The 18793-nt window shown below is 42.1% G+C and overlaps 1 protein-coding gene across 2 annotated transcripts; it reads left to right on the top strand.

Annotated features, from left to right (window-relative positions):
* Window positions 1-2512: 2512 nt before the first annotated feature.
* On the top strand, window positions 2513-8210 carry LOC113027400 (E3 ubiquitin-protein ligase TRIM21-like). 2 transcript variants are annotated; one of them, XM_026177010.1, is made up of 3 exons: window positions 2513-2568; window positions 6504-6918; window positions 7051-8210. In XM_026177010.1, the coding sequence occupies exons 2-3, from the start codon at window positions 6513-6515 to the stop codon at window positions 8169-8171; spliced, it is 1527 nt and encodes a 508-aa protein (XP_026032795.1). In that variant the 5' UTR covers window positions 2513-2568; window positions 6504-6512; the 3' UTR covers window positions 8172-8210. The 2 variants fall into 2 exon arrangements, with proteins under 2 accessions (XP_026032795.1, XP_026032794.1); XM_026177009.1 differs by having other exon boundaries at window positions 6504-8210.
* The last annotated feature ends 10583 nt before the right edge of the window (window positions 8211-18793 follow it).

Below are 18793 nucleotides of genomic sequence, written 5' to 3' on the forward strand. Positions count from 1 at the left end.
TGACTGAAACTTTTCACTCAGTGCTGTAAATAAGAATGCGGAGTGAAGGAAGTGACTCAGCTTCACCCAAATCTGTCAGCATGATCGCTGCTGTGTTTCTGTGTCATTACCTGTCAGCCACTGACAACCTGCCTTGTCTGAAGTCTTCAGGCTGAACTCTGCTCTGCATACAAACCACACCTGCAAAGCTTTCTTCCACACATGCTGTCATCATGGAGCTGTTTGAAAATCATTTAAAATGTCTCTGTGTGAAGATTAATTTTAAACAGTCATGTTTGCCTGTACATGCCCTTTCCTGCTGCCATTATCTCTTCCTCTTCCATTTAGAAGAAACAACAGCAGCTCTGGTGCGTTGTGACAATGATTCCACCTATAGACACACACACACACACACCGCTGATCATTTAGCTGTACAGCTTTTTCAAAGTAGCGGCAATTATCAGCCGCCTAACCGGCAAGTTAATTATGCAGGCATCTCTCCTTTTGTGGCGTTCTGAGGTAAATAAGGTGGGGGAGGAGGAGGGGGAGTGCGTTTGAAGGGAAAATGTCACCTGTTAACTGAACAATTGCTACAGGCTGCATTATCAGAGGTGACGGATTAAGCAACTTTATCTGGCAGCCTCCTGCACGGAAGTCAGCGTGTCTGCAGCCTCAAGCCACCAGTGACGGACATGGGAACTGAAACAGAAGACTGATCGACTAAAAGACGTTGCAGCACAGACTAAAAGCTGTAAAATACCACCGAGAGCAGGCGACGCCTCATTCAGACACGCTCTTTATCTCCAATTCCTGCAGCAGCCACACTGAGGCCAGGTTAAGTCTCCGAGCTTTCAACCCTCCAACAACAGCTTCAAACACAATGACCACAAAAATAGCAATAAACAATTAGGTTAACTAAACACCTCCAAAAATGTATATTGTGAATTTAAAAAATTCAAAATGACAACAAAAAGATAGAAAATCAACTCAACATGATTAAAAGCAGTCAAACTTGGACCTGTGAGTGAAACAAAGAGGGAGCTGTAGTGCTGTATAAACTTTGGGTAAACCTGCATACAGTGGTTTTTATTATTTACTCTCAGCCTGCAACCTTCATGGAGGAGGTTCAGTTTCAGCTAGGTGACCCTAATAAACAGGAAACTGGGGCCATATTGCACACAGGTGTGTCAGACGTACTTCGAAGCTGTAAACACGAAACTGATTTTAGAAGATGATGTCCAGCTCATCACGGCTCTAGCATCTTCCTTTCCTCCCTCCCTCCCTTCATCTTTCTAACTCTGCCTCACACACACACACACACACACACACACACACACACACACACATGCTCTCCCAGGCTGTGTCCTTGAATGCTAAAAGCCAGAAATAGACCAGTCAAATCAGACACCAGGCTGCCTGGAGGTAGGAGCTGGGAAAGTCAACCAAACTTAAACTTCCTATTCCGGCCTGAACTGGCCTGCTAGAGGAACGCCAGCTCACCTGGCACAGACAGAAATAAGTAGATAAACAGTGTGCAGGAGATGGAGCCCAGTATCTCAAAATAGGATCAAATTTGAACCATCAGCTTCACCTTGAAGCTTTGCTCTGAACAAGAACTCAGGGAAAACTTTGCACAGTCATCCTCACAGCCGGGCCTTACACACCATGGCCAAGTCCTAGACACGAGCCTACCACAGCCAGATCTTTTGTTAAGCTCTGTTGAGCAAACCATTTCTTTAACGCTAACCAGTAACTAGTTAACGTTAACTTCATGAACTTCTTCACAAATAAAGTTTTGACCATTACTGGACATTCAATCTTAAATATGATTAACCTATGTCTTCATGCATGCTCAATCATCCAGGTAAGTAAATTCCAAAAAGTTGATTCTGTTTATCTGAACATTGCATCAATATGCAAATTGACAATTTGCATATTAATTTGCATACCTGACAGCCCATTGTTCATTCAGTGGTGCTAGTTTCAGTCATTGTGCAAATGTGCTGTTTATATTGTTGGGGAAATCTGCAGTCGGCTGAGACTGAAGAATCACTTGGATGAGTGATGAAACGTTTCTTCCACTGAAAACGCTACGTCCAGATGAACAGAGTCAACCTTTTGGGATGATCAACCTATCTCTAATAATCGGCTATGTACCACAGGCCATCAAGCTGGCAGTAGTTAAACCATTCATATTCAATTTAAAGCATCATTTCAGCTCAGAAGAAACATCTGTCAGCTTCAGTGTCCACCAGAAGCTCTCAGTCTGCTGCGGAAAAAGGAAATTCAGGTGAGTTTCTTCTGATCACCTGAGGCCTTCATTACTGTGTGAACTTTACCCACACACCACTCTTCACTCCTCCCACCTGCTGCATAAAGTCACTAAGTATAAATTCCTGTAAAGGCAGAGGCAGCAAACACAGACACATAGCTGCAGATAGAGGCGGAGCAACAACTGAAAGACGAGAAGTTCAACGTCATTCTCCAGAAGTGAAAGTGTGAGAGAGCAGCAGCAGAGCTGCAGTTGAGTCCTGTTTGTTTCTAAAATAAGACTCACTGGAGTCCATTGGGTTTTTCTCAGCAACAGCGGTGAGTGCAGCTGAGTCTAAATAAATATCAACAAAAGTAGCTGTACATGACGTTACATCTGTTAGATAATTATGAGTATTTTTTTCTCTAATGGTTAAAAAAAATTGCGATGAAGTTCATGAACTCATTACTAGTTAACGTTAAAGGAATGCTTGGCTCAACAGAGCTCTGACTTTTCGTCAGCCTGGCTACAGTGCTGAAGAGAAACCTAGGGTTGTTCTTATTTTCTTCAATCATTAATGAATAGTAAGATGTTCTAGCTTTACGTGGGGCTTTCTTATAGAGCAACAAACTATTTCTCCAGGCTAAATCATGATCTTTTAATTTGTGACATGCCATTTCCTCTCCATCTTACGAGTTATCTGCTTTAAGCTACATGTTTGAGAATTATACCAAGCAGTCAGGTACTTCTGATTTGAGGCCTTAGTTTTCACCAGAGCTACAGTATCCAGAGTCATACGTAGTGAGGAGGTAAAGTTATAAACAAGATAATCGACCTCTGTTGGGGTAGCGTTCAGGTAGCTGCTCTGCTCTATGTTGGTACAAGGCATTGAAGAAGATAACAGTGGGTGAATTATATTCTTAAACTTAGAGCACTGTCAGAAAGACATGCACTGTGATGAAATCTACTCCCCACTGCTGTGTAGTCAATTATTGTAAATTTAAATGTTACTGGGAAATGATCAGACTAAATACAGTGTGTTTGTTACTGAGTGAGTAGAGCTTGTTAGCAGAGCTATTCTTCTGTAATATCAGTAAATCAGTGAATCTCAGAATTTTTATTTTACTTTATTTTATTATCATGAACAATAAAAACAGGAACAGGAAATTAAATGTAAGTTAAATAAGGGTTACATCAACAAAACCTCATTCATGAACTGCTGATCAAATTCAGGATCCCAGACAAAGAGCTAATTCCTGTGCTGCCATGATTAGGGCCTCTGTGCTGTCTTTCAGTCCAGTTTTGACCAGTCACTGGTAAGATTTCTGGATGTCAGCCACTTCCTCTGTCTGCCAGTGGTACATACTGTCCAGGAGCCTCCATTATGGTGGCTCCTCTTGCTTCTCTTCTTTCTTTGGTTTCTGCTACCTGAGGTATTTACTAAGCACATGGTCAGTTGTGCTTCGTAAATAACGAAGCACAACTGTGGATGTTTGTTGTCTCATCCTGGACCATGTTACTGACACTCACTAGTCCCCAGCCTCCTTCCTTATGCTTAGTGTAAAGTCCCAGGGTGCTGGATTTGGGGTGAAACCCTCAATGCAATGTCAGGAGCTTCCTTGTCTTGATGTCAGTGACATCCATCTCCTCCTTTGGCCAACTTGCCGTGGTTTAGATACGCCCTGCTGTATCTAAACCACGGCAGGGCGTAGGCATTGATTGCCAAGGTCTTGTTCTTACCACTCAACTGACTCCTCAGCGCTTGCCTGATCCTCTGCAGGTATTTGGTGGTTGCGGCTTTCCTAGTGTCCTCTTCATAGTTCCCATTTGTCTGTGGGATTCCCAGGTACTTGTAGCTGTCCTCAGTGTCTGCAGTGTTACCTTCTTGTGCGATCTCCTCAGTTCTGACTATATTCCCTCTCTGTTTTTTACCATCCAACTACACTTCTCTAGTCTGAATGACATTCCAGTGAATCGATGTCTCGATTGGTCTTTGCACACAGCTTGATGTCATCCATGTAAAGATGGCTGGTGATTTCTCCAATTCACAGTTGGTATCCGTATGCAGTCTTGTTAATGATCTCACTGAGTGTCATGGCTGTGCTGTGTGGCAGGTAGGATGTAGGACCCAAACGCAGGACTCAATTTAAATGAAAATGGCAGCTTTATTACTGGACATAATACTACAACACAAGGGCGATTGTGGCTCAAGAGTTGGGAGTTCGCCTTGTAATCGGAAGGTTGCCGGTTCGAGCCCCGGATTGGACAGTCTCGGTCGTTGTGTCCTTGGGCGAGACACTTCACCCGTTGCCTACTGGTGGTGGTCAGAGGGCCCGGTGGCGCCAGTGTCCGGCAGCCTTGCCTCTGTCAGTGCGCCCCAGGGTGGCTGTGGCTACAATGTAGCTTGCCATCACCAGTGTGTGAATGGGTGGATGACTGGTTGTGTAAAGCGCTTTGGGGTCCTTAGGGACTAGAAAAGCCCTATACAAATACAGGCCATTTACCATTTACATTTATACAGAAAACAAAAAACTAGAAATAAAAATAAAACTAAAGAACTAGGAAACTAAAGAACTAAACAGGGAAACAGAGGACTAGGAAACGGAGGAAACACACAGCAAAGATGCTTGCTCATAGGGGGTCATATGATTGTTGGGTTTTTCTCTGTATCTATGAAGCGCCTTGAGGCGACTTATGTTGTGATTTGGCGCTATATAAATAAAATTTAATTGAATTGAATTGAATTGAAAGATGGTGTACGACGCGACAACAGACAGAGGAAAACACAGGGCTTACATACACCAGGGAGTGAAGAGAGAATGGGAAAGAGGAGGAAAACACAGCTGGGACTAATCTGACATAAAGAGACAAAGGGGAAGCAAATCTCAAAATACTAAACACAGGACATGAAACTATCAATGTAAAACAGGAAATGCAAGACAGGGAAAAACAGAGCAAACATGGAGCACAGAGACAAGAGTAGAAATTGCAACATCGAGATACGACTGACTGTGGAGACACAGGGAACATAGAGACATGAAACGTCTGACATGGGAAAGGCACAGAGTAGACATGGGAAATACATGGTGGTGATGTGTACATGGTGATGTGTGCTATTGACTTTAAGTTGGCCTCTAGTGTTGTGCGCCACGTCCCCAGTGAGTTCCTGATGAAGGCTCTAAGGGTCCTGTTGATCTTGTAAAGTTCTAGGCAAAAAGGCTCTTAGGAAAATAAAGTGTCACAGTACTGGATCTGTGACCCAGTGGCTTGTGTATTTTAGTTTTATTCCGTTGTTTATTGTATTTTTCACCATGTTTCCTGTTTTATTTTGAAGGAGTCTTGTGTTCTTTGTTCATTGTATTTAGTTTCACTTCCCCTGTCCCGTCATTAGGTTCATGTCAGTCAGCTGTTTCCCCATGTGTTTTCACTCCCCCTAATCACCCTTGTGTGTATTTAGTCAGGTCACACACATGATTACTCTCCGTCATTGTCACTGCCACTTTACTTCATTTTTAGTCCAGTTACTATGATCTCATTCATTCAGTAGTATTGCTCAAACTCCACAATGTCCAGTGCCATATTCCTCCTGTTCTCAAAGTCTCAAGGCTTTACTTCCTCCACCAAGCTTATTATTGTTTCCTGTCATTCTCTAATAACACAAACCTCCATGGTCAGAATGCCAAGAGATTTTTTTAATGTCATCATTGGGTATTCTGTTTTGTTTATACGCCAGTTAGTGATGTACCACTTTGGTAGAGTCCTCAGTCTTAGCAAGTAGCACTGTATCTGGATCAGGCTAGGCACTGTCGTCACCAGGAGTCACTAGCTGTGAGCGGAGAAACCCTTCCAATAACTTCCTAATAAACGGCTGACTGTTTTTATTTATATACTCGTTTTGTGTTACTGTACAGCTCTGTTGTGTGTCATCTTTCATCAGTCCTTCCTGACGTTTTCAGAAACTCACTGAATTGATCCCAGTTGTGTCAGTCATTTCTTCTCAGAAGCACCACAGAGCACAATTTGTGTGTGTGTGTGTGTGTGTGTGTGTGTGTGTGTGTGTGTGTGTGTGTGTGTGTGTGTGTGTAAAAGGTTCATCTTTGGAGAATTTTAAAATCAGACATTCTGAATAAACTGATTTTGACATGTCACACTTCTAGGTTCAAATTTGCTTGGTTTTGTAAAGAGCACAACACTGAAATTTGTTTCTCTCTTTTTTAAAATGAAATTTAAAGTGAATTTTATATAAAATGTGTTTCTTTTCTTTCTCCGTCAGAGTGCAGACATGTCTGCTGTGAGCAATCTACGATCTGAAGATCAGTTTCTGTGCTGCATCTGTCTGGATGTGTTCACTGATCCAGTCAGTATACCATGTGGACACAACTTCTGCAAAAACTGCATCACTCAGCACTGGGACATGAATGCCATGTGTCAGTGTCCTATGTGTAAAGAGACTTTCTACACTAGACCTCAGCTGAGGATCAACACTTTGCTCTCTGAGGTGGTCGCTCAGTTCAGACGTGAAGTTCAGCAGAAGGCCAGCAGCAGTAGCTCAGAGCAACAAGCTGCCAAACCAGGAGAAGTTCCCTGTGACATCTGCACTGGAACCAGACTGAAGGCCCTGAAGTCCTGCCTGGTGTGTCAGGAGTCCTACTGTCAGACTCACCTGGAGCCTCATCTGACAAAGAAAGGTCTGAAAAGACATCAGCTGATTGATGCTGTGGAGAACCTGGAGGGCAGAATGTGTAAGAAGCACGATAAACCTCTGGAGCTGTTCTGTAAGACCGACCACACATGTGTCTGCATGCTCTGTTCTGTTTTAGACCACAAGAACCACGAGTTTGTTCCTCTGAAGGACGAATATGAAGGAAAGAAGGCAGAGCTGGAGAAGACAGAGGCTGAAATTCAGCAGATGATCCAGAAGAGACGACTGAAGATTCAGCAGATCAAAGAGTCAGTGAAGATGAGTAAAGGTGATGCAGACAGACAGAAAGCAGAAGGTGTTCAGGTCTTCACTGCTCTAAAGAAGTCTGTCGATAGAGGCCTGAAGGAGCTCATAAAGGAGATTGAAGACAAACAGGAAACAACAGAGAAACGCGCTGAAGGTCTGATCAAAGATCTGGAACAGGAAATCTCTGAGCTGAAGAAGAGAAGATCTGAGGTGGAGCAGCTGTCATGCTCTGAAGACCACCTCCACCTACTCCAAAGCTTCTCGTCCATGAAAGCTGCTCCACCCACCAAGGACTGGAGAGGAGTGAGCGTCCCTCCACCATCATACGAGGGGACTGTGGTGAGAGCTGTGGCTCAGCTGGAGGAGACGCTCAGGAAACTTATGAAGAAGAAGCTGTTTGAGGCTGAGCTGAAGAGGGTCCAGCAGTATGCAGTGGACGTGACTCTGGATCCGGATACAGCAAATTCTAAACTCATCCTGTCTGATGATGAAAAACAAGTGCACTGTGGTGATGTGAGGAAGAAACTTCCTGACAACCCAGAGAGATTTTCTCCATGCCCTAATGTTTTAGGAAAGCAGAGTTTCTCTTCAGGCAGATTTTACTTTGAGGTTCAGGTTAAAGGAAAGACTGCCTGGACTTTAGGAGTGGCCAGAGAGTCGATCAACAGGAAGGGAAAAATCCCACTGTGTCCTCAGGATGGTTTCTGGACTGTGTGGCTGAGAAATGGAAATGAATACAGAGCTCTTGCTGGTCCTCCAGTCCCCCTCTGTCTTCAGTCTGGTCCTGAGATGGTGGGGGTGTTTGTGGATTATGAGGAGGGTCTGGTCTCCTTTTATGATGTAGGTGCTGCAGGTCTTATCCACTCCTTTACTGGCTGCTCCTTCATTCACAAACTCCACCCATTCTTCTGTCCCTGTAAGAATGATGGTGGTAAAAACTCTGCACCTCTGATCATCTGTCCTGTCAATCAAACTGAGTCGATCAACGACTGATTTTATTTGATGAACTGATTGATTTTTATTGAAGGGAACAAATAAGCATATCCAATGTAATATTCTACAGTCCTCCATGTTTTCTATAGTATCTGTTTATTGGGGACTCCAATTCACACTTAATTTGATTTTCATTGAATTTGATGTAAACAGAAGAAACGTTAAATCAGCAAATGCTCCCACTAATGGAGACTTGAAATGAAGACCAAATATCAGTGAATAAATGTCAAAAGCTTCATTTCAAATAAAGTTTGTTAAAATGCTGGTTGATTAATGGATGATTGTGAAGAGAAAGTTGTTTAGAAGATAAAGAAACTCACAACTAAGATATCTATTTTTTTACATGCGCATGGGCGGCCACGATCTAATCTGCTCTACACCAGAGTGTGCACAGCAGACGTGACACAGAAAACCGCCCAGGGCATTCAGAACATCCTTTATTTATACTTGAGCCTTCAAGGGAAGTAGGAGTGACATGTTCAAAATACAAAAACATTTCCATAAAAGGAGAAAGAGACCGTTAGCTTGCCTGTTAACAAAGGAGGTACTATGTATGTCACAGCATTCCTCTGCACATCTGTTTTCACTCCCTTTCCTGTGGTATTTTCAATTCACAAGCTCTTCTTCCTTTATATGAAGCTACAACTAAACACAATTCACAAAATTAAAAATCTTTCAACATTCCCTCCTGTTTGTAGCTGAAATTAAAGAGATACATCAATGTGTTTCAGACACAGACCCTACATGTGAGTGCTTTCGGTCTGGTCGTCATAAAATGTATATTCATTCAAACATAATCATTCATCACATTAGTTTCATACTCATCGTCTTCTCCTTCTTCCTTGTCTGGCACAGTGATATCATGCAACGAGAGATTGAGATATCATCCTTGATACCCATTCCTCTTACACAGGGGATAATGCATGTAGTAAAGATACAAAACATGATAAGTATTAGGCCAAAAAACATCAAAACCTTAAACATCAATGTTCTCCATGAGGCCGCTCATAAACCAATCCCACCAATTACTTTGTGAATTTGCCCAATGGTTACCTGTGCCTGTTGAACATTTCTAAGTAATTGTAGAGCATTTTGTCATATTATCAGAATGCACATGTCTGCAATATACAGTGGGGCAAAAAGTATTTAGTCAGCAACCGATTGTGCAAGTTCCCCCACTTAAAATGATGACAGAGGTCAGTAATTGCACCAGAGTACACTTCAACTGTGAGAGACAGAATGTGAAAAAAAAATCCATGAATTCACATGGTAGGATTTGTAAAGAATTTATTTGTAAATTAGGGTGGAAAATAAGTATTTGCCTTCAATGTCCTGCATTGAGAGTATTGCCAGGCACACGACCTGCCACTTCTCCCAGCTGTCCATCGTGTGTCCAGCAAACGTTCCTGCATGTCATGTAATCCCAATTTGATGATCAAATCCAACATTTCTTGATTTAGAGAACAAGACAGAGAGAGTCTCTGAGAATTAGACAAGACTAGACAAGGACAGAGAAGCCAAGCAGGAAAGTTAAGGGAGGGAGAGGGCTCTTGGCCGCCACCAAGAGCCAGATGAGAAAAGTTGTTTTGAAAAGAGCTTTCTGTGATTGTTGTGGACCCAGTGTCCAGTAAACATGGGATAATAATGTCTGTGAAGGTTCTCAGTCATCAAGGTCATCCTAGTCTAAGGAGCTTGGAAAAAAAGCGGCTGGACTTCTCTAAGTTGCTTGAAGACCTTTCACCTCTCATCCAAGAAGCTTCTTCAGTTCTAGGGTTAAATGTAGTGGTGCAACGGATCACAGTTGATCCGTAATCCGAACCAATCCCACTCCACAGTTCGGCACGCAAGTGATCCGAAGATTCGAAAAAGAAGGAAAAAAGTATGCGTATGGTGCGCGTGGTGGGTCTGTCAAGGGATAGTTATGGCCAGTGCTAGCGATCCAAGTGGAGGAGCAGAGGAGTTTGCAGTATTTAAGCAGCCCTTTGCTGCCCAATCCGACCGGGCTAAAGCTATTACAAAAGCTATTGGGGTGTTTAGCTGCAGACGGGAGGCTGTATTCCGTTGTGCAAAACAAGGGGTTTAAACTATGATGAACGTGCTTGAGCCACGCTATGATATCCCGTTCGCGTCCACTTTAGTGGCAAGATCGTTCCAAGCATGTATGAGCAGGAAAAGATTTAAGTTGTGGCTGAACTGTCCCAGGCATCTTCTGTTGCCCTAACTACTACAAATGGGTGGACCTCCAGGGCAACGAAAAGCTACGTGACCGTGACAGCTCAGTATATCACACAGCAGAATGCGATATAATGAGCGGTATGTATTATTGTAGGGTCTACCTTACAATATAAAGCGCCTTGAGGTGACTGTTGTTGTGATTTGGCGCTTTATAAATAAAATTGAATTGAGTGGTAGATACAAAGCCCTGTACTGCTCTATATTGTACCATAATTTTTTTTAATAATTGCGTGGAATGAGTCTTGAGTTGAATGTTTTAACAGGCAAAAAATACTTCAATGAGTAAATAAGTAAATATTAAATTTTTGTCTTTTTTCTTTTTTTGCTGATCTGAAAATTGATCCGAATTGATCTGTTGCACCACTAGTTAAATGGTGGAGAGTCCCAGATTTAAACCCCGTGGGAGTATCCCCCAAAGAGGATGGGTGGGTCACCCGTTTTCACGCCTTGGCTCATGTGAGTAAGTAGAGGATCATCAGGGGGTCCTTTTGTCCCTCTTTGGGGGGATACTCCATTTGACCCTAGAACTGAAGAAGCTTCTCGGATGAGAGGTGAAACGTCTTCAAGCAACTTAAAGAAGTCCAGACGCTTTTCTTTCCAAGCTCCTTAGACGTGGGACAATAACTGCACCCAAATCAACCTCCCCTTCAAAGCATTCACCAACTTGATGACCGAGTTCTACATTGTCAGAGCCTTGTGACCTTCCCACTGGTGTGTTGCTCTACACCCTGGTGGGTGCTAGTTTTCCGCCACCTTAGTGGTTTGGTTATTAGCCATTTTTCTTTTTTCCTGAAAGGTCACGAAAGCTGTCACTCATTTTCATGACACACGAACAAAATAACGACAGATTAGTAACGCAGTAATGCAGTGTGCTTACGGGAAAGTAACAGCAATCTAATTACTTTTTTGGCAATAGTAATCCCTTATATTAATCATTACTTGAAAAAGTAATCAGATTACAGTAATGCATTACTTGTAACGCGTTACTGCCCATCTCTGGTGAGGACAGAGGTAATGAGTTGTGTTGTTCAACAGATTCGACACTGCAGTTAATGCTCACCCCCATACTGACTTACCTGTAGTCAGCCTGCAATCCACAACCACACCACTCTCTCTCTCACTCTCCACATTGCACCTTTGCCACCTCTAAACGTCCTGACACCCTTCCCCCACCCATCACTTTCACTAATGACCAGGTTCAAAGACAACTGAGAAGACTCCACTCGGGCAAGTCTGCTGGACCAGACGAGGTCCCCGTGTCCTTGAGACCCCCAGCTTTGTGGAGTCTTTCATAAACTGTTCATGTTGAATCTGAGTCTGCATAGGGTCCCAGCTCTGTGGAAGGCATCATGCCTTGTTCCTGTTCCTGTACTCAATGGCCCCAGGACTACAGGCCTGTGGCACTGACTTCCCATGTCATGGATACTTCTCTCGTGTCCTAGATTGTTGATTACCTGACAAAGACCACAATATGCGTTTCTTCCACATTGTGTGTCTGATAAGGTGATCAGCAACACAGGGGCACCACAAGGACCGTCCTCCACCCTTTCGTCTTCAGCCTCTACACCACAGACTTCAGCCACTGCAGAGAGTATCGGGGCAGGTTTAGCTCAGTAAGTAGAGGGATTGCCCCATGATCGGAAGGTCAGGGGTTCGACTCCACTGAACAGCTACCCTGAGGTACCCCTGAGCACCGTCCCTACACACTGCTCCCCGGGTGCTGCATTGGTGGCTGCCCACTGCTTCACTGGGTGAATGGGTTAAATGCAGAGGAGTAATTTTCCTACGGGGACTAACACATTATTATTATTATTAGAGGCCTGCCATCTTCTGTCTCATCTGTCTCTGTGTGATTTATTACTATTACTGAAGGCTACTGCCATACCAATACCAACTAGATTTTTAAATCTTAATATAAAATTAATAACAGTAGGGTGGACATTAGGTAAGGCTGCACTTTTTGCAGCGATCTCAAAGTAACTGTATTCTGAATGTAACCCAGGTTAAAAGTTGCATAAATAGTAAAAGATAGGTAAAGTCTAAGAATATAAATAGCAAAGAGATAAATTTATTTTGTTTATTTGATTATTTATTAAAAAGTCAAAGTTCATGTAAAATGATTTAACATGTTGTTTAAAATAAGTTATCTTTCTTATGTTGTGAATTGCTTGTGAAAACTTTAGTTTCCTACGGGGTTATGGTCTGTGAAAGTACCACAAGGTTGCAGGGTATAGTGCGTGAATTACACAGAGCAGTCGGAGAAGTTAGCTTGTTTTCATGTATTATCAGTGAGTTTAGACTTTTCAGAAAGACAAGTGTCGGTAAGCTAGTGACATGACACGGTAAAGTTTCAGCGTGAAGCTGCTGGACTGTGTGTTTTGTTTCCTGCCGCTGAGTTGGAGCAGAGGTTCCCAAAGTGGGGGGCCATTACAGACGGGGCGCGATATGAATAATAAAAACAAAGAATGCCTGGACACTGCTAGCATAATGGACAGGTTTTTGACGGGGTTCCTACACTTTGGCAGTGGCCAAAGCATTGTAGCCGTTCCCACTCGTTCAGTTCCATTGCAGAGATGTTGTTAGTGGCATTATTCGTGGTGACACAGACAAGGTGGCATTCTTGCAATCCCCATGACTCCAGTGTATCTCTCAGACCTAGACACATTAATTCTTAATTAGGGGTCACTCGGAATTACTACAGCCAGCACAGTAGCCGAAAATATTTGTTTTACTAACATGCATATCATATGTTAGTTAAAACTAATATATATATATTAATATTACATGCACGTATATATGCACACAATGTACTTTATGCACGTTAAATATGTACCAATGGCAGACTCATACCTTTGGCTACCATGCCTCCGGTGTGGTCATCTGGAAAGTACGCAGTCTGTAAACAGCGAGCGCAGAGGGTCCAGTCTTTGTTAATAAAATGGATGGTTACGCTCATGTAGGGCTGCGTATCTCTGCTCGTTCATAGGTCAGTAGTCAAGGCATAATGCACGACACTGCAAATATCCTTCTCTACTTTGGCCCGACATGTGTCATATAAGCAAAGCAACTCGACTTTACTGAAGTGCTTACGCTTTGACGAGGTCACGAAAGCTGTCCTTCTCAACTACATAAACAGGGGCCATGCCTTTACAAATGCAATACGAGATGGCTCCTGTGATTTGTTTATGGCGCTGGGACGTTTTCTCATACGACGTGCCTTGTGTGAAAGACTGCTGTATCTACGGCTGGCTATAGTTTTTCTTTTCCCAACTTGCTCCCGTTGTTCCACAACTTGGTTTAGCTCGGATTTTCTGGATTCCTTTCAGTGAAAGTGCTTCTTCTTGGGCTGCCTAGGTAGCTGTCTCTGCCTGTTGCATATCCAGGCATGAAACTGCAACCTGTCCCGCATCAATCGTTTTGAGTTACAGTAAAGCATGACGCAAATCCGGGTGCACATAAAGCATCACCAAACCACAAGACGGAGTGTCTTTGCGAAAAATATCATTTTTTTATATTTTATTTTCTCTTGCATAAAGTTAGAGTATGTATAGTGACAAGACAACACTAACATATTTGCCACAGGCTATTTAATGATATATTTTATGTAATAATTTATAAAATTAGGTTAGAAACGATAGAAGACAAATGGCACGGTAGCCACTTTTCTATCGTCCACACAATATATATTGTCATATCGTCCAGCACCAATGGCCTGGATGCCCTGTCACATGCACCAAGTGTCACAGCTGTCCTGGAAGTGACTGTGAATTCTACTGCCATGCGCGCACTTCACTGCTTTGATGGCACAAGACAGTTTGGCCCTCGCTGTTCCCAGGGCCACCTTGTCGCCTGCTCTGAAGGGGGAGTCTTGGATCCTTAGCAGCTCACACACTTCTGTGGTCATCCACGGTTTCTGGTTGGAGCGTGTTATGATAGTGTTTCTTCTGCCCTCGCACTTAACTAGGCAGATAGACAACCATCATCCCATGTAGAAAAACCACACCGTTGTTCCTTTCTGGTGGATTTATTTGAATGGATGCATAGCATGGCTTTGCTGAAATACATGAATGGATGAATGGTGAGTACGGTGGCCCCTAGAGACAAAGCACGTACAAACTCCAAAACACTTGCAAACTCCAAAACACTTGCAAACTCCAAAACACTTGCAAACTCCAAAACAGATGTAAACTCCAAAACACTTGCAAACCCCCAAACACATACAAATTCCAAAACACAACGGAATGCTCCAGGACACTAGGGGCAGTGTTGAGCTTTTGTTACCTAGTAACTACACAAGCCAGGAAGTACCAATGACCGGATTTGGGCTGTATCCCAATTCAGGGTCTGCAGCCTTAAAGGCCACATTTTAAGGCCGATTAAGTCACAGTGACACGACAAAGGCTGTCCCAATTCAAAGGCTGCTCGAAATGTGGCCCTCAAATGTGTCCTTAATTTCCCTGAATTTTAAGGATGGGTCGGTGTAGCCTTCATGGCCCAACATATCCCAGACTTCATAGCGTGGCGGTGGTGTGGATAATTTTGCCGAAAAAAATGGCGGAAGCGGAGCTGCCGAAGAGTAAACTTTCAGAAGTAAGTACTGAATATTATGTCACTTATTTAAGCGCAAATGTTTTTATAATGAAGAGCATTAAAACATTACTGTTGGCCACATGTCGGGAAAGTTATGTGACATTAGCGATGTTTGTACTAACTTGGTTTTAAAGCCTTTACTTCAAAATATACGCCGTTCAATAGTTAACTTTAATCTTACAGAGAATCTGATGATTTTATGGATAATTAAAGTCAGTTATATATCCACAAACACAACAAGCTGAAAGTCAGTGATGCTGCTCGGTTTGCAGTCCTGAATATCACAGCACAAGCAGGATTCACTGCACTGTTAATGTTAGCTATGTTATATTGCTGCCTCTGTTCGGTGGTGTCGAGCCAAACGGACTTTAACGTGTGTTTGAACGAGCTGACGGTTCACTCGTTAAGCTGAAAGAAAGATGCTTTAATCACAGCAGTCACACATGCGTCCACTGTACCATCTGGGAACTCTTCTTGTTTAGCACTCGTAATAACACAAACACTAAATCCTCCTTCTCTTGTGCTGTTTTGTAGCAGTGTTTATACCTGAGACTGTCACCTGTCTGTCTGTCCTGCACTCTCTCTCTTTTTCTTTCTCTCTGATTGTGTAATAAAAGTATGAACATGTATTTATAAATTACACTTGTGTTTGAATCCTGCAGCTTATCACACATTTGATTTCCATGTGTGACAACTGCAAGTGTCCAGAGTGAGGACAGACCGAGGGACCCACTGCTGCACATCATCTGTGAGGCTTTGCACCCCTGATGATCCACCAGGACAAACTCAGCAGTGTGTGAGGAAGAGGAGGAGGAAGAGCCAGCAGCAGCTGACAGATGGAGAGAATAGACAGACTGTTCCCTCTTTGTGAAGGACTGCTGGAAAAGTTTAGAATAACGAATTGTCTGTCCTGAATCAGTCTTATTAGGTAATGTTCAAATAATTTGATCATTCCAGTGTTTTCAGTGTGGGAGAAAGTACTCAGGGCCTTCAAGTAGAGATGGACCGATCCGATATTACGTATCGGTATCGGTCCGATACTGACCTAAATTACTGGATCGGATATCGGAGAAAAATAAAAAATGTAATCCGATCCATTAAATATCACGAAAGCACCTCACAAAACTTGCAACACGCCGTAACTCGCCTCAGAATGACGTTAGCACGTCGGAGCAGTATGCATCACGTGATAGAGCAGCTGTGGCATGCGGGACCTGTCGGTGGTCTGGATAGCATGTGGAGCTTCGCTAGCAACCTGGCATTTCCCCGAGAGAAGTAAAGCAAGTGTGTAAGTCCATCTCTGAATGTTTGTAAAGCATTCCCACGTTAAGCTTAACGAGCGACTGCCTCTCGCTCTCCGGCTGCTACTTCAATCGTGAAACTGCTAATGATCAGCTGATCGGCTTTTCTGTGGCGAGTCCGTCTCTCTTGTTTGTTTTTGGTCCACTTTGCACCAGAAAGAGGAAACCAGCGGCTGAACAACAGCAGCACGTTTAAGCTTGATAAGCTGTTGTTAGAATTTATTTAATATTACTTTCTACACCAGGATCTTTTTCTATGTAGCTGACGGCTGGTAACTGTGCAGGGGCGGATCTAGCAAAGTTTAGCCAGGGGGGCCGATAGGGCATTAACTGGGAAAAGGGGGCACAAAGACATACTTTTCTTTCTTATTCTCATTTAAAATGTCTAGCTTTTAATAAATAATTATCTGACACCCAAAGTTTTAATTTGATGTAAAATGAATAGAAGTCAATTACTGTATATAGTGACTATTAAGTCTAATATATATACCCTAGTAAGCTATAGTACTTTTTACTTTGGGAAGGTACCATCTGTGCAGTCTGCAATTTTGTTGAAGAAAGATGTTGAATCTATTTAATATTTCTTGAAAAATAATTGATTTCTGTGCATTTTTTTTTTACACTGCATCAAATTAAGGTTGATTACGTCGATTAAGCATCATGAGGTGGCGCGTGAGGGGTGGTTCCTTATTTTTTATTTATTTATTTTTGTTGTTGCTGGGAGTTGGAACCCTATTAGTTAGGTTGCTTAATATTTACGCTAAGTACTCTTTAAAATACCAGAATAGGGAGGATGGTGTAGGTCTAAGTTTATTAGATTGATCAGTATTGCTGAACTATGAAATATGTTTTTTGTATACAGGTATAACAGAATAGCTTTAGTGTAGTTGTTGTTTTAAACTTGAGTATGAACTTGCAGACTTGCAAAATGCAGCAAGATATTTTAAAAAACAGTTTTGTTGATTAAAAAACACTATATCGGATTCATATCGGTATCGGCAGATATCCAAATTTATGATATCGGTATCGGACATAAAAAGTGGTATCGTGCCATCTCTACCTTCAAGTTACACACTATGAAAGGCAGCAACAAGTTTAATGTTCAGAAACCTAAAGTATGTATCAGCAGCAGAATGGAGCTAAAAAATAAATGTTTATTTCAGTTCTATGAAGCTTTGAGTATTTTTGATTAGTAGCACTGCTGTGTTTTTTGCATCATATTGGTGTAATTGTTTATATGCTTTATATATTCTGAGGTAAGTTGACCTATAGTGTTACATCATATTCTACAAGGATGTTATGTGTTTGTATACTTTCTGCCCAGTTTGACCCATTTAGCAGAAGTCAGCCTGTTTAAGGTTCTGATATCTATTCTGTATGACTTAAAGCAGTTATGACATGGTCTGATTTTCTCACCCAATAAAGGAATATTTCATATATCAGTCTACTCTTCATTCTATCAGAAACAGTTTTCACAGCTTGTACATTTTCTTTTTACACATATATGTAAGCATTGAGCCAAATTTTGTAATGCCAATATACTGAAGGAACAACATTTGTCTCTTATATATGATACACCTATATATGCACTGTCAAAGATACTTGTCTTTGAGTGAATATTTAAGGTGATAAGACATATAAATAACTGTAACTTGAATCTGTACTGAAGCTTAGTATTTGGCACAGAGTTCATGTTCACTGCTGTAATAGCTAATAATGATTAATATAATAACTATAATATTGGCCATATTATATTTACATTACCAAAGTGATATGACTTTAGTCTCATGAACAACATTAGCTAATTGTTATTTACTAACTAATCTTAAATGACTGTTCAGTACAGAAATGAAGCCCAAAAATCATGTTTTACTATCCTGTGGTCTCAGCCTCAGATACTTATCAAATCACACAAAGCTCTTGTAGAAACAAACAAACAAATGAACAAAATATTTTCTCCTTCATTTCTGTCAAATCAAGTTGTATGACACGTTTCCAGCGGTTAGTATCATGGTTGCTAGGCAACCTGGGAAGCGCGACGGAGACTAGACCGTCCCATACAGACAAACTTGCCGTTTATTTCGCAAATCGAGCTCAACACTGCCCCTAGCGTCCTGGAGCACTTACGTTGTGTTTTGGGGTTTGCATGTGTTTTGGATTTTGCAAGTGTTTTGGAGTTTGCAAGTGTTTTGGAGTTTGCGAGTGTTTTGGAGTTTGTACATGCTTTGTCTCTAGGGGCCACCGTAGGTGAGACTGTAAACAAACACAAATATCCCGTGTGAGCTGACATAAGCAAACATTCTTAGAATTAGAAAATGCTATGACCTGTTACTATGCAAAGCAAAGCAGAACGAAACAAGCTAACAAGCTAACATTAGCGGTTAGCTAGCGCTAATTAGCATCTAGGCTAATGACTAATAAAGCACATCATTGAGTGAATTTACTTTCTTAAATATCACAAACAACACACGGCAGTTAGTGCTAAACATTCACTGG

This window comes from Astatotilapia calliptera, chromosome 7 (assembly GCF_900246225.1).
Source record: "Astatotilapia calliptera chromosome 7, fAstCal1.2, whole genome shotgun sequence".
Lineage (NCBI taxonomy): Eukaryota > Metazoa > Chordata > Actinopteri > Cichliformes > Cichlidae > Astatotilapia > Astatotilapia calliptera.

Coding starts and splice junctions, on each gene's coding strand:
- LOC113027400 (XM_026177009.1), top strand. CDS start 6,513: ATGTCTGCTGTGAGCAATCTACGATCTGAAGATCAGTTTCTGTGCTGC.